At 40.8% G+C, this 16,218-nt stretch overlaps 2 protein-coding genes and 1 long non-coding RNA gene across 6 annotated transcripts; 1 reads left to right on the top strand and 2 right to left on the bottom strand.

The window, feature by feature from the left end:
• Positions 1-321: 321 nt before the first annotated feature.
• Positions 322-4,396, bottom strand: LOC119882713 (phosphoenolpyruvate carboxykinase [GTP], mitochondrial-like). Its single transcript, XM_038692953.1, has 6 exons — positions 4,143-4,396; positions 3,498-3,682; positions 3,021-3,091; positions 2,724-2,859; positions 2,461-2,555; positions 322-916 (listed from the first exon to the last, which is right to left on the bottom strand). Exons 1-6 carry the CDS (start codon positions 4,385-4,387, stop codon positions 443-445), a joined length of 1,206 nt encoding a protein of 401 aa, XP_038548881.1. The 5' UTR covers positions 4,388-4,396; the 3' UTR covers positions 322-442.
• A 3,794-nt stretch (positions 4,397-8,190) lies between these two features.
• LOC119907732 lies at positions 8,191-9,611 on the bottom strand. The gene is made up of 2 exons (XR_005445129.1): positions 8,810-9,611; positions 8,191-8,477 (listed from the first exon to the last, which is right to left on the bottom strand). It is a non-coding gene; the product is annotated as an uncharacterized LOC119907732 (long non-coding RNA).
• Positions 9,612-10,040: 429 nt separating this feature from the next.
• Positions 10,041-15,398, top strand: LOC119907682 (B-cell receptor CD22-like). 4 transcript variants are annotated; one of them, XM_038725406.1, is made up of 9 exons: positions 10,041-10,183; positions 10,973-11,048; positions 11,263-11,649; positions 12,215-12,520; positions 12,618-12,887; positions 13,831-14,100; positions 14,436-14,523; positions 14,640-14,675; positions 15,038-15,393. In XM_038725406.1, exons 2-8 carry the CDS (start codon positions 10,976-10,978, stop codon positions 14,671-14,673), a joined length of 1,428 nt encoding a protein of 475 aa, XP_038581334.1. In that variant the 5' UTR covers positions 10,041-10,183; positions 10,973-10,975; the 3' UTR covers positions 14,674-14,675; positions 15,038-15,393. The 4 variants fall into 4 exon arrangements, with proteins under 4 accessions (XP_038581334.1, XP_038581333.1, XP_038581336.1 ...); XM_038725405.1 differs by lacking the exon at positions 10,041-10,183 and having other exon boundaries at positions 10,256-11,048; positions 12,639-12,887; positions 15,038-15,398; XM_038725403.1 differs by lacking the exon at positions 10,041-10,183 and having other exon boundaries at positions 10,264-11,048.
• The last annotated feature ends 820 nt before the right edge of the window (positions 15,399-16,218 follow it).

The following is a 16,218-nucleotide window of genomic DNA, read 5'->3' as shown; positions in this document are numbered from 1 at the left end:
TCTGAAATTTAATTTCAGACAGATTTCTGTCCATAAAAAGAGAAAGCCAAGAGTTGCTGACTGTGTTTTCATGCTCAGAGAAAAGTTAATCTACTGGCCTGGCTTTAGGTTGCTGAATTCTCAACATATAACATGGTCTAACAACAAAGAGGCTTAAAGAGAGTTAAAATGTGGCTGCCTTAAACCACCTTTGACTGAGCAGCAAGTACTATTAATATCTCAAACTAAGTCATATCCTATTGTTGCTGTCAGCCAGGCATCTCGACCAACCCAGTCTCAGTTTTTATGTTTACATGGATAAAAACTAAAAACTGTGCTTTCAGCTAACTAAATTCTCTGAGTATGTAAACCCAGCCAGTGACTCTGCTTGCACCCCAATGATCTGAATCCTGTCTCAGTGACTAGCTCCCTGTTTCTGGATGAACTTCCTGTCAGTGGGGTTTTAATTGTGCACTCTGTCCTCCAGTGCCTTCAGCTCAGCCTCCACCTGAGCTGGCAGATCAGCTCCAACCTGCTGAGTGAAGTAGGCTCTCAGCTCCTTCGTCTCCTTCTGCCAGAAAGGAGCAGGCACATCGAACAGGGCGCCCATATCCACCTTGCTGCCCAGACCTTCAGTGTCGATGGCGCCATCTTCTGGCAGCCAGCCGATAATGCTCTTCTTGGCCGCCTTGTCCTCCCTCTCCCTGCTGCAGCGCTTGAAGATCCACTCCAGTACGCGGGCGTTTTCGCCGAAGCCGGGCCAGAGGAAGGAGCCGGTCGCGGAGTCCTTTCTGAACCAGTTCACGTGGAAGATCTTGGGAAGATGAGTTGGGGCCTTTCGGCTCTCCATGCTCAGCCAGTGAGCGAGGTAGTCTCCGAAGTTGTAACCAAAGAAGGGCCGCATGGCAAAGGGGTCGTGCATAATCACCTTGCCTGAAGGAAAACATTAAAAGCTTTGTCTGTGAAGGCTCTCAGTCATCCAGGTCATAATTATGCAAGGAAGGTTAAAATCAAGGGCAACTGGACTTGGTTGAAGACACCGGAAGACCTTTAGTCTCATCTGAGAGACTTCTTCAGTTCTGACTTACTGGTAGGGAAACTTATCTATTTAACTTCTGTGAGGTCGTTGTCTATTGGACACTGTCCAATGCAGTGAGGAATGCAGACTTGTGTATTGGTGAAACTAAACCACAACACAAATGCATGGCTCAACAAAAACGGGCCGACACCTCAGGTCAAGACTCAGCAGTTTACCAAGATCACATCTCAAGTACACATTCTAGACAGAAAGTGCGGTGGTTTGAAAGAGGTAAAGAAAGCCATTTACACGTGGGTTGAGAAACAATTGTTTGGAGGGGGTGGGTCTGCGATGCCACTTATCCCCCCTTTTGACCTCAGGTAAGAATGCCAACGATAGTCATTCATATTTTGCTTCGGGTGGCCATAACGACTGCAGTTACAGCCACGAGTACTAACAAACCAGCGGTATAAATTTTTTACAAACCACCCCATAGAGGTTAAATAGCTGTTTCATTACCAGTCAGTCAGAACTGAAGAAGTCTCTTGGATGAGAGACGAAACATCTTTGAGCATCTTCAACCAAGTCCTGTTGAGCTTGATTTTAAGCTTCCTTTGGTTAAAGGCTTTGTAATTGTGGTAAAGAATTGGCATTAATAATATTAAGAGTAACTTCCTTATCACCACATTATTTTAAAAACACCTCCTTAACAGGACTTCTCTGTAATGCCTGAAGTATTACAAGTGATGACAATCAACTCTGAAACAGTTAGGCTATGTCTTTTTTCAGACATGTGTATCAGCATGAGGGACTCCTAAAAACAACATGTTATCATGTTTAATGCACAGCTACGTGTCTGTTGCACATGTTGCTCAACTTAGTTGAAATCGTAGCTGCAATGACTCAAACATGATGAAGATGAGGACACAAGCACTGTGTTGTGCGAGGCAAGCCATGCACAGTTACCTTACCTGTCTTTAAACCTCTGATGTATTATTTTACAGTGGCCTTAGTGCCACTGACAGGACAATGTTAAATCATGACTTAAATGTAGCTTAAGCTTTATTTGAACCGTTTATAAAAAAAATAAACAAAATTATATTGACCATGAAATTATGAGGACTTTCTACTAACTGTCCCATTAAAAAAAACAAAAAAAAACACCCCATTACCTGTTCTTTGAGCTTACATTATATTTTCATGCAATAAATGAAAGTCCTAATCATTTCCATAATTATAAAATATATAAATATGGACTCTATTGAGTGTCATTGACAAATTCTTAAAGTTTAATGAGCCAGGCATGCTCTGCATGATGCTGCAGTGAGTTTTTCTGGTCTAGGCCCTATTAATAATCAGAACTGGTGGTTAAACTGCTGGACATTCATTAGAAACTAAGAGGTAAAAACAAATACTTTTCTCCTGAACTGCTGAACTACAAGCAGGAAACTTTCTGATCTTACCTTGCTTCCAGGTGTGTTCACACTCAGCCAGCCTTCGTCCTTGGCAATGCGGAGGGCAAAGCACTTCTTCCCCAGGAGAGAGTTGACCAGAGGGGCTGGAGAGGAGACAAAGAGACATCAGACAGAACAGAGATGGGAAAGATGGGAGTTGGATGGAGCAAAGAGGGGAGGGTGGGGCAGAGGTGTGAATAATAAACAGTAAGGACAGGTTTAAGTAAAAGGAAACACTAAAATAACTTGTTTTAGGCACTTGGAATTGGTACCTTTGAGTGGTAAAGGTCGGCCCAAAGAGTGCTGACAGCGGACAAAGTCCACTCCTTCAGCCAGTTTCTTCAGGACAGGAGTGCCCATGCGTGTCATGATCCCCATGCTGGCCACAACGTATGGAGAGTCTGTCACCTTAAAAAAGGTAAACAGAATGTTTATTACCCTGATTTACAACCTAAAACGCTTACTGCGCAATAACCATAAGCAGCAATTTATTAGAATAAACTGTATGATGAATGACTATAATAAATTACAGCAATAAAACAAAGTGTTGAGGGGATCACAGTCAGTACCTGGACACCATATTTACTCAGAGTCGAGCCTACAGGACCCATACTGAAGGGAATCACATACATGGTTCGACCTACACACAGAAGCATATAGAACACATTAATGCAGTTTATTTTTCCAATACAGACAACATTGTTTTTATATTCACACATGTTGAACATGACTTCTTTTAGTGCTGCTGTCAAGTGGATTTCCATTTAGTTTGTAACACCCACAAAGACATGGGTGACGTGAAACAGCGCCCCATGAAAGACACCTGGTGTAGCCAAAGGTGAAACAGGCTTGAAACTGTCAACCGGAGAAGCAACTACCGCTTTTCAGCCTGATTGAGGTTTTAAGATAAAACAACTTATTTTACACTTTAATTGTTGCTTGGTGTTCAGGTTAAAATCCTACCATTCAAATCTTCCAAGTTTCAAAAGGGAAGTTGAAAACCCACATCTCATGGCAAAAAGGGACATTTCCATCCAGCAACATACCTGCCATGCAGCCGGGGAAACGCGCTTCTCTGGCTTTCTGCCAGTCAGACTCACTCATCCAGCTGCCCAGCTGGCTCTTCGCCCCTCCAGAGGGGATGGGCACAGTGTCCCTCTGGTTCTTGGTCACAATCACAGTCTTGCTTTCTACTCGAGCCACGTCCTTTGGGTCTGTACGAGCCAACCAGCTAAAACACAAAGCAGCAAACTGAGCATGCTGAAGATAAAGTGAGGAACTTTAGAAGAGAATTACATACACGCAATGATAGGCCTTTTCCATCAACATGGAACCATCTCCGTCCTGGTTTGTGCAGCTGATTTTGAACCCTTAAGAGCATTTAGACCAAGTTGGTTCCCAGTTGGAACCAAGTAATAGAAGGTTTAACTTGCGAACTGAAGTGGACATTTCATATTCTACAGGTCATTGAGCAACACCCTCTGTGGATGACGCATCCTTGATTACAATAGTGCAGAACAAATCAGGTGGAAACATGGGCTGGTTCACTAGATTGTACGACAGTTCCAAGAATCCTGAACAGAACCGGATCAAGAACCAGAGCTAATTCGGTGGGGAAAAACTAAGTGTTACAAATTACACTTACACCAGTGAATCTATGCATGTAGGTAAAACAAATCTAAAGTCCTTACCAGTTCTCATATTTGGGAAGCTTCTTGACCATCCCTTCTTTCTCCAGTCCTGCCAGAATGTTGGCCGTTTCCTCCGGCGTCCCTGTCACCACATGCACACCGATGGGTTTACACTCATCCGCCGCTCTCTTCACAAAGTCAGCGACGGCCGGGGGCAACGAGGGGACCAAACTCCGACACACTTTTTTTGGCCATTTCCTTGCGACCAGAGGAGATTCAATGACAAGATTGAACAACATTCGCATATCATAGATTCTCTATGGGGTTCAGGTCAGGCGAGTTTGCTGGCCAATCAAGCACAGTAATCCCATGGTCATTGAACCAGGTTTTGGTACTTTTGGCAGAGTGGGCAGGTGCCAAGTCCTGCTGGAAAATGAAGTCAGCATCTCCATAAAGCTCGTAATAAAGTGTTCTAAAATGTCCTGGTAGATGGCTGCGCTTACTCTGGACTTAATAAAGCACAGTGGACCAACACCAGCAGATGACATGGCTCCCCAAACCAACACAGAAGCGGAAACTTCACACTGGACTTCAAGCACTGGACTTGGATTGTGTGCCTCCATTCTTCCTCCAGACTCTGGGACCTTGGTTTCTAAATGAGATGCAAAATTTGCTTTCATCAGAAAAGAGGACTTCAGACCACTGAGAAACAGACCAGTTCTTTTTTTCCCCCCCCTTTAGCCCAGGTAAGACGCTTCTGACGTTGATTGTTGTTCAGGAGCGGCTTGACAAGAGGAATACAACATTTGATGTAATGGGTCTATATAATATATTACTGAAATAAATGAACTTTTGCACGATATGCAAATCTTTCGAGTTTCACCTGTATTATGGCAAGAACCCCTCACCTCAGTGAAGAAAAACAACAGTACATCATTAATTTAAGACATGAAGGTCAGTCAATCCAGAAAATTCAAAAACCTTGAATGCATCTTCAAATGCAGTTGTGGAAACCATCAAACGCTATGATGAAACTGTCTCTCATGCCGCACCAGACAAGGAAGACCAAGAGTTACCTCTGCTGCAGAGGATGAATTCATTAGAATTACCAGCTTCAGAAACCGCAAATTAACAGCACCTCAGATTAAAGCCCACATAGATGCATGTGTTCAGATATCTAAACATCATTCTCTCTAAATGGTTTCTTCTGTGTGGTTGTTGAAAGACACCTACAAAGAAACCTTTGCTCTTTCTTAACAGGATATTTTCTCCCTTTAATCTTCTGAGACAGTTTCTTGTAGAAAGAATAATGTACCTGTCCTCGTCCGGCAGCTTACCTTCACTGGTTTGTTGCAGCATCTTGATCTAAACCACCTGAAAGAAAATGAGATGGAATGAATAAACATTAATAAAACTTCAACATGAACTTTAAACATTTCTGAGACCAACAAGTATTAAGCAGCAAATGATCAGATCATAGAAAAGTTTGTCTCACCACTCAAAGATGATGATTGTACTGTAGAGCATTACGATTCCCAGGATCTTCACTGTAACGTAGACATCAACCCCAAACTTTGGATAATCTGTAACAAGACAGCTTCAACTTAATGGGAAATGTTATGGCTTTAAATTTCATATACTTTAATTCCTTCAGTTAACCTCAAGTATAAACAGGTTTATTAACATTATTTGAATGGCAACATTTCACACAAACAAATAAAAGTTATTTTACAGAATACTTTAAAAAACAAAGCAATACAGCAGAACAAAACAAAACAGAAGAGAGCAGATTAGATTAAAATGAGCAGATTCAGCACAGTATTACGTCTGATTACCTGAATATTTGTGCTATTAATACTTTATCCAACAATACCTGCTCCTATTTCACAACTTTCTACAGTTCATTTGTTTACCTTCAACAGTCAGATGGATCTCTGATGACGTCTGATTACCGAGATCATTTGTGGCCACACAGTAATAAACTCCTCCATCAGTGACATTGATCACCTTGAAGCTGTAAATCTCTCCTTCAGATACAGTCATGGGTCCATCTTTGCTGCTCTTGAACCAGGTGAAGCGGCTGACGGGAGGCTTGGCTCTGCTGGAGCAGGTCAGGTTCACCCAGCTACCTGCTGACACCAAACCTGATGGACTGTTGGACACTGAGGTGTTTTTAGGAGCATCTGAGAAAATAGATGCATGTGTTCAAGTAGGAGACACATCTCAACATCAGCTGCTCAGAGGAGACTGTCTGAATCAGGTCCTCATGGTCGAATTGCCGCAAAGAAGCCACTACTGAGGAAGAACAACAAGAAGAAAATTGTGTTGGCCAAGAAACCTGTCTTTGAATCTGTACTGGTCTGATGTCCAAATATTTAATTTTTGGCTCTGCCCTCCACCATGAAGCATGGAGGAGGAGGGGTGAAGGTGTGGTGGTGCTTTGCTGGTGACACTGATGGTGGCAGAAAAACTTAACCAGCATGGCTACCACAGCATTCTGCAGCGACATGCCATCCCATCTGGTTTGTGCTTAATGGCAGGGGCGGATTGGCCACCTGGCAATTCTGGCATATGCCAGAGGGGCCGGACTATTTGTTTCTGGGTGGGCCTGTCGGGTTGATATTTCAGTGTTTCCCACACATTGGCTTTACTTGGGCGGCCGTTGAGGTACATTAACTGCCACCCAACTATATCCCATTTAAGCATTTTGCAGAGAAACACTGAGAGAAATGAAATCCAGTAGCCTACGTTATAAGACTCACATGGTGGATAATTCATAAGCACGGACCAGGTAATGCAGCAGTGAACACTTTGGTGCAGCTGCTACTGGGTACAATGTTGGTGTCAGTTTCGATTGGCTTCCTCATTAACAAGCCTCTTCCATGCACACACGGGTGAAAACGGTATCACTGGTGGAAATCGCGAGTGCTGTGTCATTTCGTCCACTTTATAAAACAGCCCACTGCTGATGGAGAAAGTCAACAGGGCCGACAAACACAGGGAAAGAGAAAGAAAGAGGTAGGGCAAGCCGCTGTGTTTGTGAAGGCAAGGAGAAAAAAATTAAGTAGGCTAGTGAGTAATGTTTTTATTCATGTGTGTTCCAATGTTGAGAGCAGTGTGTGAAAAAACATTTTTCTGCAATGTTCTATAGGTTACTGTGTACCAGTGCAGGGAGCAAGGATGCTGCTGTAGGCCTAGCAGAGACTGGGAGTGTGGGAGAGGTAGGAAGAAAACAGTCACACAAAATGTTCAGGTTGTATTTAACTCTGCAGTAGAGACAGACAGTAACAGCAGATAGACAGAGAGCACACAGGCTGTACAGCAGACTCAGATGGACAGTCATTGTATTGACTGCATGTGTAAATTTGTTATAAACGTGTGCTCCAAAAAAACTATTGAGCATTGTGTGCCAGTCACATACATGAAATGTTACAAACCTGTTACCACTGGTGTCATTTACACTAGGGTCTATGGGGACATGTGCTCATCACTATTGGTAAGCATATGTTCTTAAAAATAGCTTGGAACAAGAAATGTTAAATTACAAATGAAAATGCTTTGAGAAAGGGTTATTTGAACAATAAGAAAGCATGCAATGCAATTTCAACATGGAGGAAAGAATCTCTCCAGAATGCAGAAAATGAGTTTAATGCTCAAAATCTTCAAATATTTCTTCAAAATAGTGTTAAAATATCTGCTTAAGATCAAAAGTCTTTCATCACACCCCTATTCTCAGACCTTATGTCTCCACCTCTGTTCAACACAAAGTGATGGCCTTGCTGTTCCATACAGTAGGCCTACTGCTTATATTGTTTCACCATCTGTACACAAATGTAGCCTAAGTAGTCAATGTGTGTTCATGTGGATGCATGGTAAGGTGGGCTGGCTTGGCTACAGTGCCGACTTTTTGTCCCAGGCCGCCCCTGACTGTTATACTTTCAGTATGTCAGATTGTGACAGTTCCTTCATAGTTTTTATGTTTTCAATATTAATTAACTACAATGTGAAATAAAAATATAGAAAAAACAGTAAATGGCTGTGTCCCAACATTTGACTGGTAGCGTATGTGTTGTGTGAGTGTTGGACAGAGAGGACCCAAAAGCAACGCTCCGGGGAAACAGGTTTTATTGAGGGGAAAAGGGAGGTGAGGGAGAGGTGGATGCCGGGGGAACACGGGCACGGGGGACCGAGCAGCAAGTACGGCAGATTGGGCCATTGGGAACACGGTGGGGCTGAGGAGCAGGCAGGACCAAGGAAGCTGGGACGAGGGAACTGGGAGGCACGGGAGAACTGACCGGGGGTTGGTGGAGGAGTGTGGTGGCAGGCTGACCGAGGCATGAGGGGGAGCAGGTTGACGAGCCCAGTTGACACAACGGGAGAGGAGGGTGAGTGAACCTGGGGAGAGACAGACAGACAGGGTTAGTGACTAGATAAAAAGCCTGAGTCAAGTAGTGACACCAGGTCAGGAGCAACAACAATTAAACAGCTATTGTGTGGAGAACTGGGGCTGAAATACTGGCAGGGATGGAGTTGATTGCTGGCAGGTGTGGCAGGCAGAGGAGGTGGCTGACGAGGTGCAGGTGTGGATCGTCAGCTGGGCTCAGGAGCAGAGAGAGAGGGAGAACACAAGCAAGGGGAGCAGAGGAGACACAGACAGGCAGGCCAAAACACAAGGGAAAAACAGAATCACAAGAAAAGAAAAAAAGACAAATAAACAGGACACTCACCATCAGCCAGGCTGCCACCACAACAGTTTGTACTCCATATAAGCTACAGAAAGAATAGGGAATATGGGCTTGCAATTAATACACTATACTAAATGAATGTGTAAACTAAAATAAATAACAACAAAACTAGAAAATAATACAAACTAAATAATTCAGTAATTTTCACCCTGATGAGCTGAAGATGCATCTGACTTCCTCAATGACAGGGTGTGGCCAAGAAGTGTGAAGACTTTGCAGTATTTTAATCGTGTGGTATTCAGCTTGAAAGAGTAACTCTGTTTGCTTTTGCTTTATATTGCAAAGGCTCAGCAGGGAAGTTGGTTACTGTTACTGTGAAATTTATAAATTGCTTGAATTTAAAACGAATTGTTTCTCTTTCAGCTGCAGGCTCGTTTGGTAAGGTAAAATGTTTTTGCTTTTATGTTTGATGTCTTTATTTTACTGCTTTTCATGAACTTCACTGAAAATGACAGGATATATTTTATTTGTTGGAATTAGTTCAGCAGAAATGAACCTCAGATATTATTAATCACACAGTAACATCTGGTTGCTACTTCCTGTTTGAATGTTTGAATTTGAGTTTGCTTTAAAAGAACATGAATGTTTTGTTTAAAAGATGATTTCAATAAAACATTAAAAAGTAATTTCTGTTTTCAAATCAAGGTGATGAGTGTCAATGCAGTCCTGTCTGTGAATGTTGTGCTCATGTTAACATGTGTACCAATTTCTATTCTGACATCTCATTTGTTTGGAAAGAAACATATAGACAAGTAAGGAGAACTAATCTCACTTTATATTAGGCTTCAAGACGAGCTCAAGGTGCTGCTGTAAAGTGTGTAAAAGAGAAGTGGTGGAGGGTAAACTGAGGGTGTCGTTTACGAAGTGTTGAAAAAACACTGAGGATTTTTACAGAAGGTTTACAGAAGTTGATCATTTGGAAAAATTGCTTCATCATTAAGTTCCCAGTTTAGTTTTGTTCATATTTTAATGTCAGTAATGGCATAAATTAAGATATTACTGTATTTCTGTGTATCTTGTTTAAGTTAAAGTAGATAATGTTTCTACTCACCTTCTTTATAATTTGACATGAACATGATACACTTTGTACAGCTGTTTACTGCAAAAAGAGCACAAATCTTCCCTTCTTTTCAAATCTTCTTTCTGATGTGCACTTATTTGTTTGGCCGCATGTTGACAAAACCACAACAGAGTCCTCACCTGATCCATCAGAAGGAGCCTTACCAGCTCTGGCTGTTGCCTCAATCAGCCTTTTTCCTTTGGGTCTGTAAACTGGTCTGAATGCAATAAACAGAAACTCAGCAGGAAAAGATCATCTGAACCTTTATCCCCTGGAACTGTCCTCCTTACAATACAGTAAGCTCACTTTGTTTTTAATTGTCTGTACTGAAATGAATGTAACATAAGCGACAGAAAACACAGGGAATATAAGCCTGCACTCAATACAATACTACATTAGTGTGAAAACTAAAATAATATTTAAACTAGAAAATAATAAGTCTAAATAAATAAACCATTTGCACCCTGATGAGTTGAAGATGCAACAACATCTGACATCATTTGCATTCAAATGAGCTCAAGCTGCCCCAAACTGACTTCCTCACTGACAGTGAGAGCAGGAAGTGTGAAGACTTCTTGTGTTTCTGCAGTATTTTAGTCGTGTGATATCTAGTTTGAAACAACAACAACTCAGCTTGTTTTTATATTACAACGGCTTAGCAGGGGAGTCACTGTTGCAGTTCTGCTGAAATTCACAAATTCCATGATTTTAAAACAAATTATTTCTCTGTTTCAGCTGTAGGCTCGTTTGGTAAGGTAAAATGTTTCTGCTTTTCATGTTTGTGCTTTCTAATAATAATTAGAAAGAAAACTGAAATTTTGGTTTAGCAGAAATGAGCCTCACAGAAATAAGAAGTTGCTTCAGCAACATTTTATTTTAACTACATCATAAACTCACGCTGGATCATTTTGATTTTATATTGAAACTTTTCTCAGTTCAGCTCTGCAGATATTATTATTCACTGCTTATAACACAGTAACATCTGGTTGTAGATGGCAAGTTCCTGTGTGAATTTGAGTTTGCTTTAAAAGATCATGAATGCTTTGATTAAAATATTGAAAAGTAACTTTTGTTTTCATAACCAGGTGATGAGTGTCATTGCAGTCCTGTCTGTGAATATGGTGACAGCCAACATGTTACTGAGTGTCTTCTTTCTTTCAGGTGAGCTGTTTGTTCAGTCACTTTTATTTGGACATGTTCATCATTTACATTTAGAAAACAAAGCAGAAAGACCAGTGCAGTGAAATGTTTTATACTGACATTGTTAAAAGGAAAAAGGAGCGAACAAGCTGCTGCTGAATTGTAGTTTGTGTATCGTGAACTTTCTCTTCATGCAGATTTTGCTCCACTTTTTGTTAATCATCTGGTTTTACAGGTGTTTGGGCTGATTGTCCTCAACAGCCAGCAGGCCTCTTCATCACTGCACCACAGAAGATGGAAGCACTGAGTGGCTCTTGTTTGCAAATCCCATGTAGCTTTAGTGCTAAAGCAGAACAAGAGTTTGACAGCAGCAGAGAAACCTTCGGAGTGTGGATTAAAAATGACACCAGGTTTGGCATCAATTCAAACAATGTGATTTTCAACAGTAGCAGGACAGTTAACATCTATCCAATGAGGATTACTGGAAACCTGAGTCAGAAAAACTGCACCACTCTGTTTTCCAGTTTACTCACAAGTTATACAAACATATACTTCTTCAGAATAGAGAACAAACCATTCATGTCGACAGCATCTTGTGATCCTCTTCAAATAACAGTTAAAGGTGAGAGAGTTTAGTTTTTCAGTATATATCTGTCAACATCTATAATGTTATTGGTTGGAATAAAACATGAAATCAGTTGCGGTTTTGGTTTAACAGAAAACTCCATGACTCTAACCTTCACTGTGAAATGAAATATCTACTGTAGGATTATCAACAGCAGCTGTCAGAGTCCAACGTTAAAGAAACCAACCAGTGAATAGAAAGTGGTCATTTTCAAAGTTACTACAGTTAAATACTGCTTAGATACATATATATGAAAACATCTTTCACTTCTTTTCACTGCATTACTGTAACTGCCAAATCAGACAAAATGTCAGTACCTGTCTGCTGAATTTGTTATTTGAAACAGGAAAAAAGGAAAACTTATGTTTTGAATTATTTTCACTCCTTCACATCATCAGTGAGGGAAAAAACCTACACAACATTTATTGTTGTTAATTCTTTATTAGGCCTACATTTTAAATTAATCTAGTTGATCTTTACATTATCAGTATAAGCCGTTTAAATACTTAAATGTCAGCATTGCCCTTTCAGAGTAAAATCTGTGTTTGATCTGAAACCACAGATTCTCCTCCGAGCCCCAGAATTGAGATCCCAGCTGATCTGAAGGAGAAGCAGTCTGTCACTATAACCTGCTCAGCTTCCACTCCCTGTCCACACTCCCCTCCTAAACTCACCTGGAACCTCCAACAAGACTCTCACAGCAACACAGAGGAAAACACAGATCGAACCTTTACAACTAAAATCCAGGAGACCATCACTCTGTCAGACCAACATGATGGATACAACATCACCTGTTCAGCCAGATATCCTGTGAATGAAGGAAAAGATGTCAAGACAGCAGAGGAGAGAAAGACTCTCAGTGTTTCATGTAAGACAAGCAGAGTTTGTTATTGGATCTTGTCAGCACATGATGATTGATGGGATGTCAGCTGATTTGAATAAAGTGAATCTCACATTTTCCTCAGATGCTCCTAAAAACACCTCAGTGTCCATCAGTCCATCAGGTTTGGTGTCAGCAGGTAGCTGGGTGAACCTGACCTGCTCCAGCAGAGCCAAGCCTCCCGTCAGCCGCTTCACCTGGTTCAAGAGCAGCACAGATGGACCCATGACTGTATCTGAAGGAGAGGTTTACATCTTCAAGGTGACCAGTGTCACTGATGGAGGAGTTTATTACTGTGTGGCCACAAATGATCTCGGTAATCAGACGTCATCAGAGATTCATTTGAAAACTGTAGGTAAATACAGAACTGTGTTGAATCTGCTTTAATCTGGTCTTCTCTTCTCTGTTTAGTCGTCTTTTCCTTCTCTGTATTGCTTTGTTTGTTTATTACACTGTAAAGCACCTTTTTTGCATTTGTGTGAAATGATCAAATAATAATAATAACTAAAAATAATAAATCTGTTTACATTTGAAGTTAACAGAAGGAATTAAAGTTTCTGATATTGACTGGTAGTGTATGTACTCTACTGCTTTTTATGTTTTAACTTTCTAACACAGTTTTTTATTTTGCTGCTATTTTATTTGCTGGGTTTTAGTTCATCAGTCATCAACCTCAGATATTATTAATCACTGCTTATAAGACAGTATCATTGTTAAGTGTACTTTAAACTGGACCCAAAAGCACAACAGAGCCGGATAGACGTTCTTTGTACAAAGGGAGTTTATTGTAGGTCAGTTCACAAGGGGCAAGGAAGATGATCCAGATCCAAACAGGGAAAACAGAGCGGTGTGGTTAGGCTGATGTGGTGAATGTGAAGCAGGTGGGCAGGCAGGCAGTTCCAGGTAGTCTGTGAGATGAGGGAGAACACACAAGGATTAGTTTACACAAGGAAGAGTCACAAGACAGGTTTTCTATGTGTTAGCTGGCCAAGGTGTGGACCACTGGAGATACGCAGAAGATCTGGCCAATACTGGTGCGCTGGACCGGGATAGATAACAGGCAGTTGACTGGTAATGAGGTGCAGGTGAGTGCAGGAGCCAGGGAGGAGAGCCACACCCACCTGAAAACCAAGCAGACTCACAAGGGGAAAACAGACAGAGAGGCACAATAGGGTGGGCGAAACAGCAGAGAACAAAAGGTAAAAAGAGGAGAAGGACCACTGGATATAACAATCATCACATGATGATTGATGGGATGTAAGCTGATTTGAATAAAGTGAATCTCACATTTTCCTCAGATGCTCCTAGAGACACCTCAGTGTCCATCAGTCCATCAGGTTTGGTGTCAGCAGGTAGCTGGGTGACCCTGACCTGCTCCAGCAGAGCCAAGCCTCCCGTCAGCCGCTTCACCTGGTTCAAGAACAGCACAGATGGACCCATGACTGTATCTGAAGGAGAGGTTTACAGCTTCAAGGTGACCAATGTCACTGATGGAGGAGTTTATTACTGTGTGGCCACAAATGATCTCGGTGATGAAACATCATCAGAGATCCATCTGACTGTTGAAGGTAAACAAATGTACTGTATAAAGTTGTGAAATAGGAGCAGGTATTGTTGGATAAAGTATTAATAGCACAAATATTCAAGTAATCAGACGTAATAAAGCAGGTAAATTCAAAACTGTGCTGAATCTGCTAATTTTAATCTAATCTGCTCTCTTCTGTTTTGTTTTCTTCTGCTGTGTGGCTTTGTTTATTTGTTATTTAAAGTATTCTGTAAAGTACCTTTTATTGCATTTGTATGAAATGTTGCCATTCACATAATGTTAAGAAAGGAAGGAATTAAAGTATATGATATTTGGAGCCATAACATTTCCCATTAAATTGAAGCTGTCTTGTTACAGATTATCCAGAGTTTGGGGTTGATGTCTACGTTACAGTGAAGATCCTGGGAATCGTAATGCTCTACAGTACAATCATCATCTTTGAGTGGTGAGACAAACTTTTCTCTGATCTGATGATTTGCTGCTAAATACTTTTTGGTCTCTTTGAAAAGTTCATGTTGAAGTTTTATTCATGTTTATTCATTCCATCTCATTTTCTTTCAGGTGGTTTAGATCAAGATGCTGCAACAAACTGTGAAGGTAAGCTGCTGGACGAGAACAGGTACATTATTCTTTCAACAAGAAATTGTCTCAGAAGAAAAAAGGGAGAAAAGATCCTGTTAAGAAAGAGCAAAGGTTTCTTTGTAGGCGTCATCCAACAACCACATAGAAGAAACCATTTAGAGAGAATGATGTTTAGATATCTGTCCCCTTAAACAGCAGTGACAGTGGACCAGAATGCAATGGAGCCAAATGTCAGTAAGGAGCGCTCATCTCACTTTATATCAGGCTTTGATTCACCAAGACGAGCTCAAGGTGCTGCTGGCACTTCTTTTTCAGCTGCATTAACTCACTGCAGAGCACTAACACCTCTCTCTCTCTGCGCTGTTTCATTTCCATAGGACGCAGTAGAAGCAGATGATGTCAACAGAGTGACAGAGATTCAAGCATCATGAAGGGGAAGAGGGAGATGTCATGTTCACCATAAATGCAATATTTCGCTCTTTCTTATTCATCTAATTCTGAAATATTTCACTTTGCAGAAGCTCAATAAGATGAACAAAGGATGGAGTGCAAACAGGGCCAAGTGTTTTATTTCATTTTATGGAAGCTACGGTGTAATATATATTAGTCATTAGTTTGTATAGGATTTATATGGTAATTAGTTTTATTTGACTCAACTGTTTTTATTGTCTGATGAAATATAAAAATAAATAAGGTTTCAATGTGTTTTTAAATTTTTCTACCAAAGTCTGTTTTCCATTACTTTAAAAAAGGGGGGGTTTTTGAGAAGCAGTTTATTGTTTGTCTTTTGACTGTTTCCTTTTGTGGGGTTAACTGACAACTAATTTGTTGTAAGTAAATAGTTATTTCATCATGTGAAAAGCTTGGGAGTATGCAGAGCAAGAAAGTAACCTGCAACATGTTTCCTACTTTCCTCTTGAAAGCATTTGGTTTTATATTTGAGGTATGAATTCTCTATACATGTACTGACAGCAGCAGACATTACAACATTACAACACAATCAGGATAGACTTCATTATGAGTGAACAAGATTTTTTATTTTCATGTGCATAATAAATATGAGTCTGAGAGAGATAGAGTCCTTTGTGACATCATCATTTTTAAAGTGGGTAGTGAAATCATAAATAGTAGGATACTTCCCAAATATTTATTAATCATCAGTCTGATTTTACAGGTGTTTGGGCTGATTGTCCTTGAGAGTCAGCCCTCATCATTACTGCACCACAGAAGATGGAAGCACTGAGTGGATCTTGTTTGCAAATCCAATGTAACTTTAGAGCTAAAGCAGAACAAGAGTTTGACAGAAGAGAAACCTTCGGAGTGGGGATTAAAAGTGACTCCACATTACAAATCAGTCCAAAGAATGATATTTTCAACAGTAGCAGGACAGTTAACATTTATCCAATGAGCATTACTGGAAATCTGAGTCAGAAAAACTGCAGCACTCTGTTTTCCAGTTCACTCACAAGTTATGCAGAAACTTCTTCAGAATTGACAACAAACCATTCATGGCAACATCAACCTGTGAGCCTCTTCAAATAACAGTTAAAGTCAGTAT

Source organism: Micropterus salmoides, unplaced genomic scaffold (assembly GCF_014851395.1).
Source record: "Micropterus salmoides isolate LMB-PRFRI ecotype aquatic unplaced genomic scaffold, ASM1485139v1 Ms_hic_scaffold_1, whole genome shotgun sequence".
Classification (NCBI taxonomy): Eukaryota; Metazoa; Chordata; class Actinopteri; order Centrarchiformes; family Centrarchidae; genus Micropterus; species Micropterus salmoides.
This window is presented reverse-complemented; position numbering and strand designations above follow the sequence as displayed.

Excerpts from the sequence above, each read along its gene's own strand:
- LOC119882713 (XM_038692953.1), bottom strand. The coding sequence starts at position 4,387 with ATGCGAATGTTGTTCAATCTTGTCATTGAATCTCCTCTGGTCGCAAGG. Across the intron at positions 2,860-3,020 it reads TGAGTAAATATGGTGTCCAG|GTGACAGACTCTCCATACGT; the intron begins GTACTGACTGTG and ends ACCTTTTTTAAG. Across the intron at positions 917-2,460 it reads TGAACACACCTGGAAGCAAG|TCAGGCAAGGTGATTATGCA; the intron begins GTAAGATCAGAA and ends TAATGTTTTCCT.
- LOC119907682 (XM_038725403.1), top strand. The coding sequence starts at position 10,922 with ATGAATGCTTTGATTAAAATATTGAAAAGTAACTTTTGTTTTCATAAC. Across the intron at positions 11,049-11,262 it reads GAGTGTCTTCTTTCTTTCAG|GTGTTTGGGCTGATTGTCCT; the intron begins GTGAGCTGTTTG and ends CTGGTTTTACAG. Across the intron at positions 12,888-13,830 it reads GATTCATTTGAAAACTGTAG|ATGCTCCTAGAGACACCTCA; the intron begins GTAAATACAGAA and ends CATTTTCCTCAG.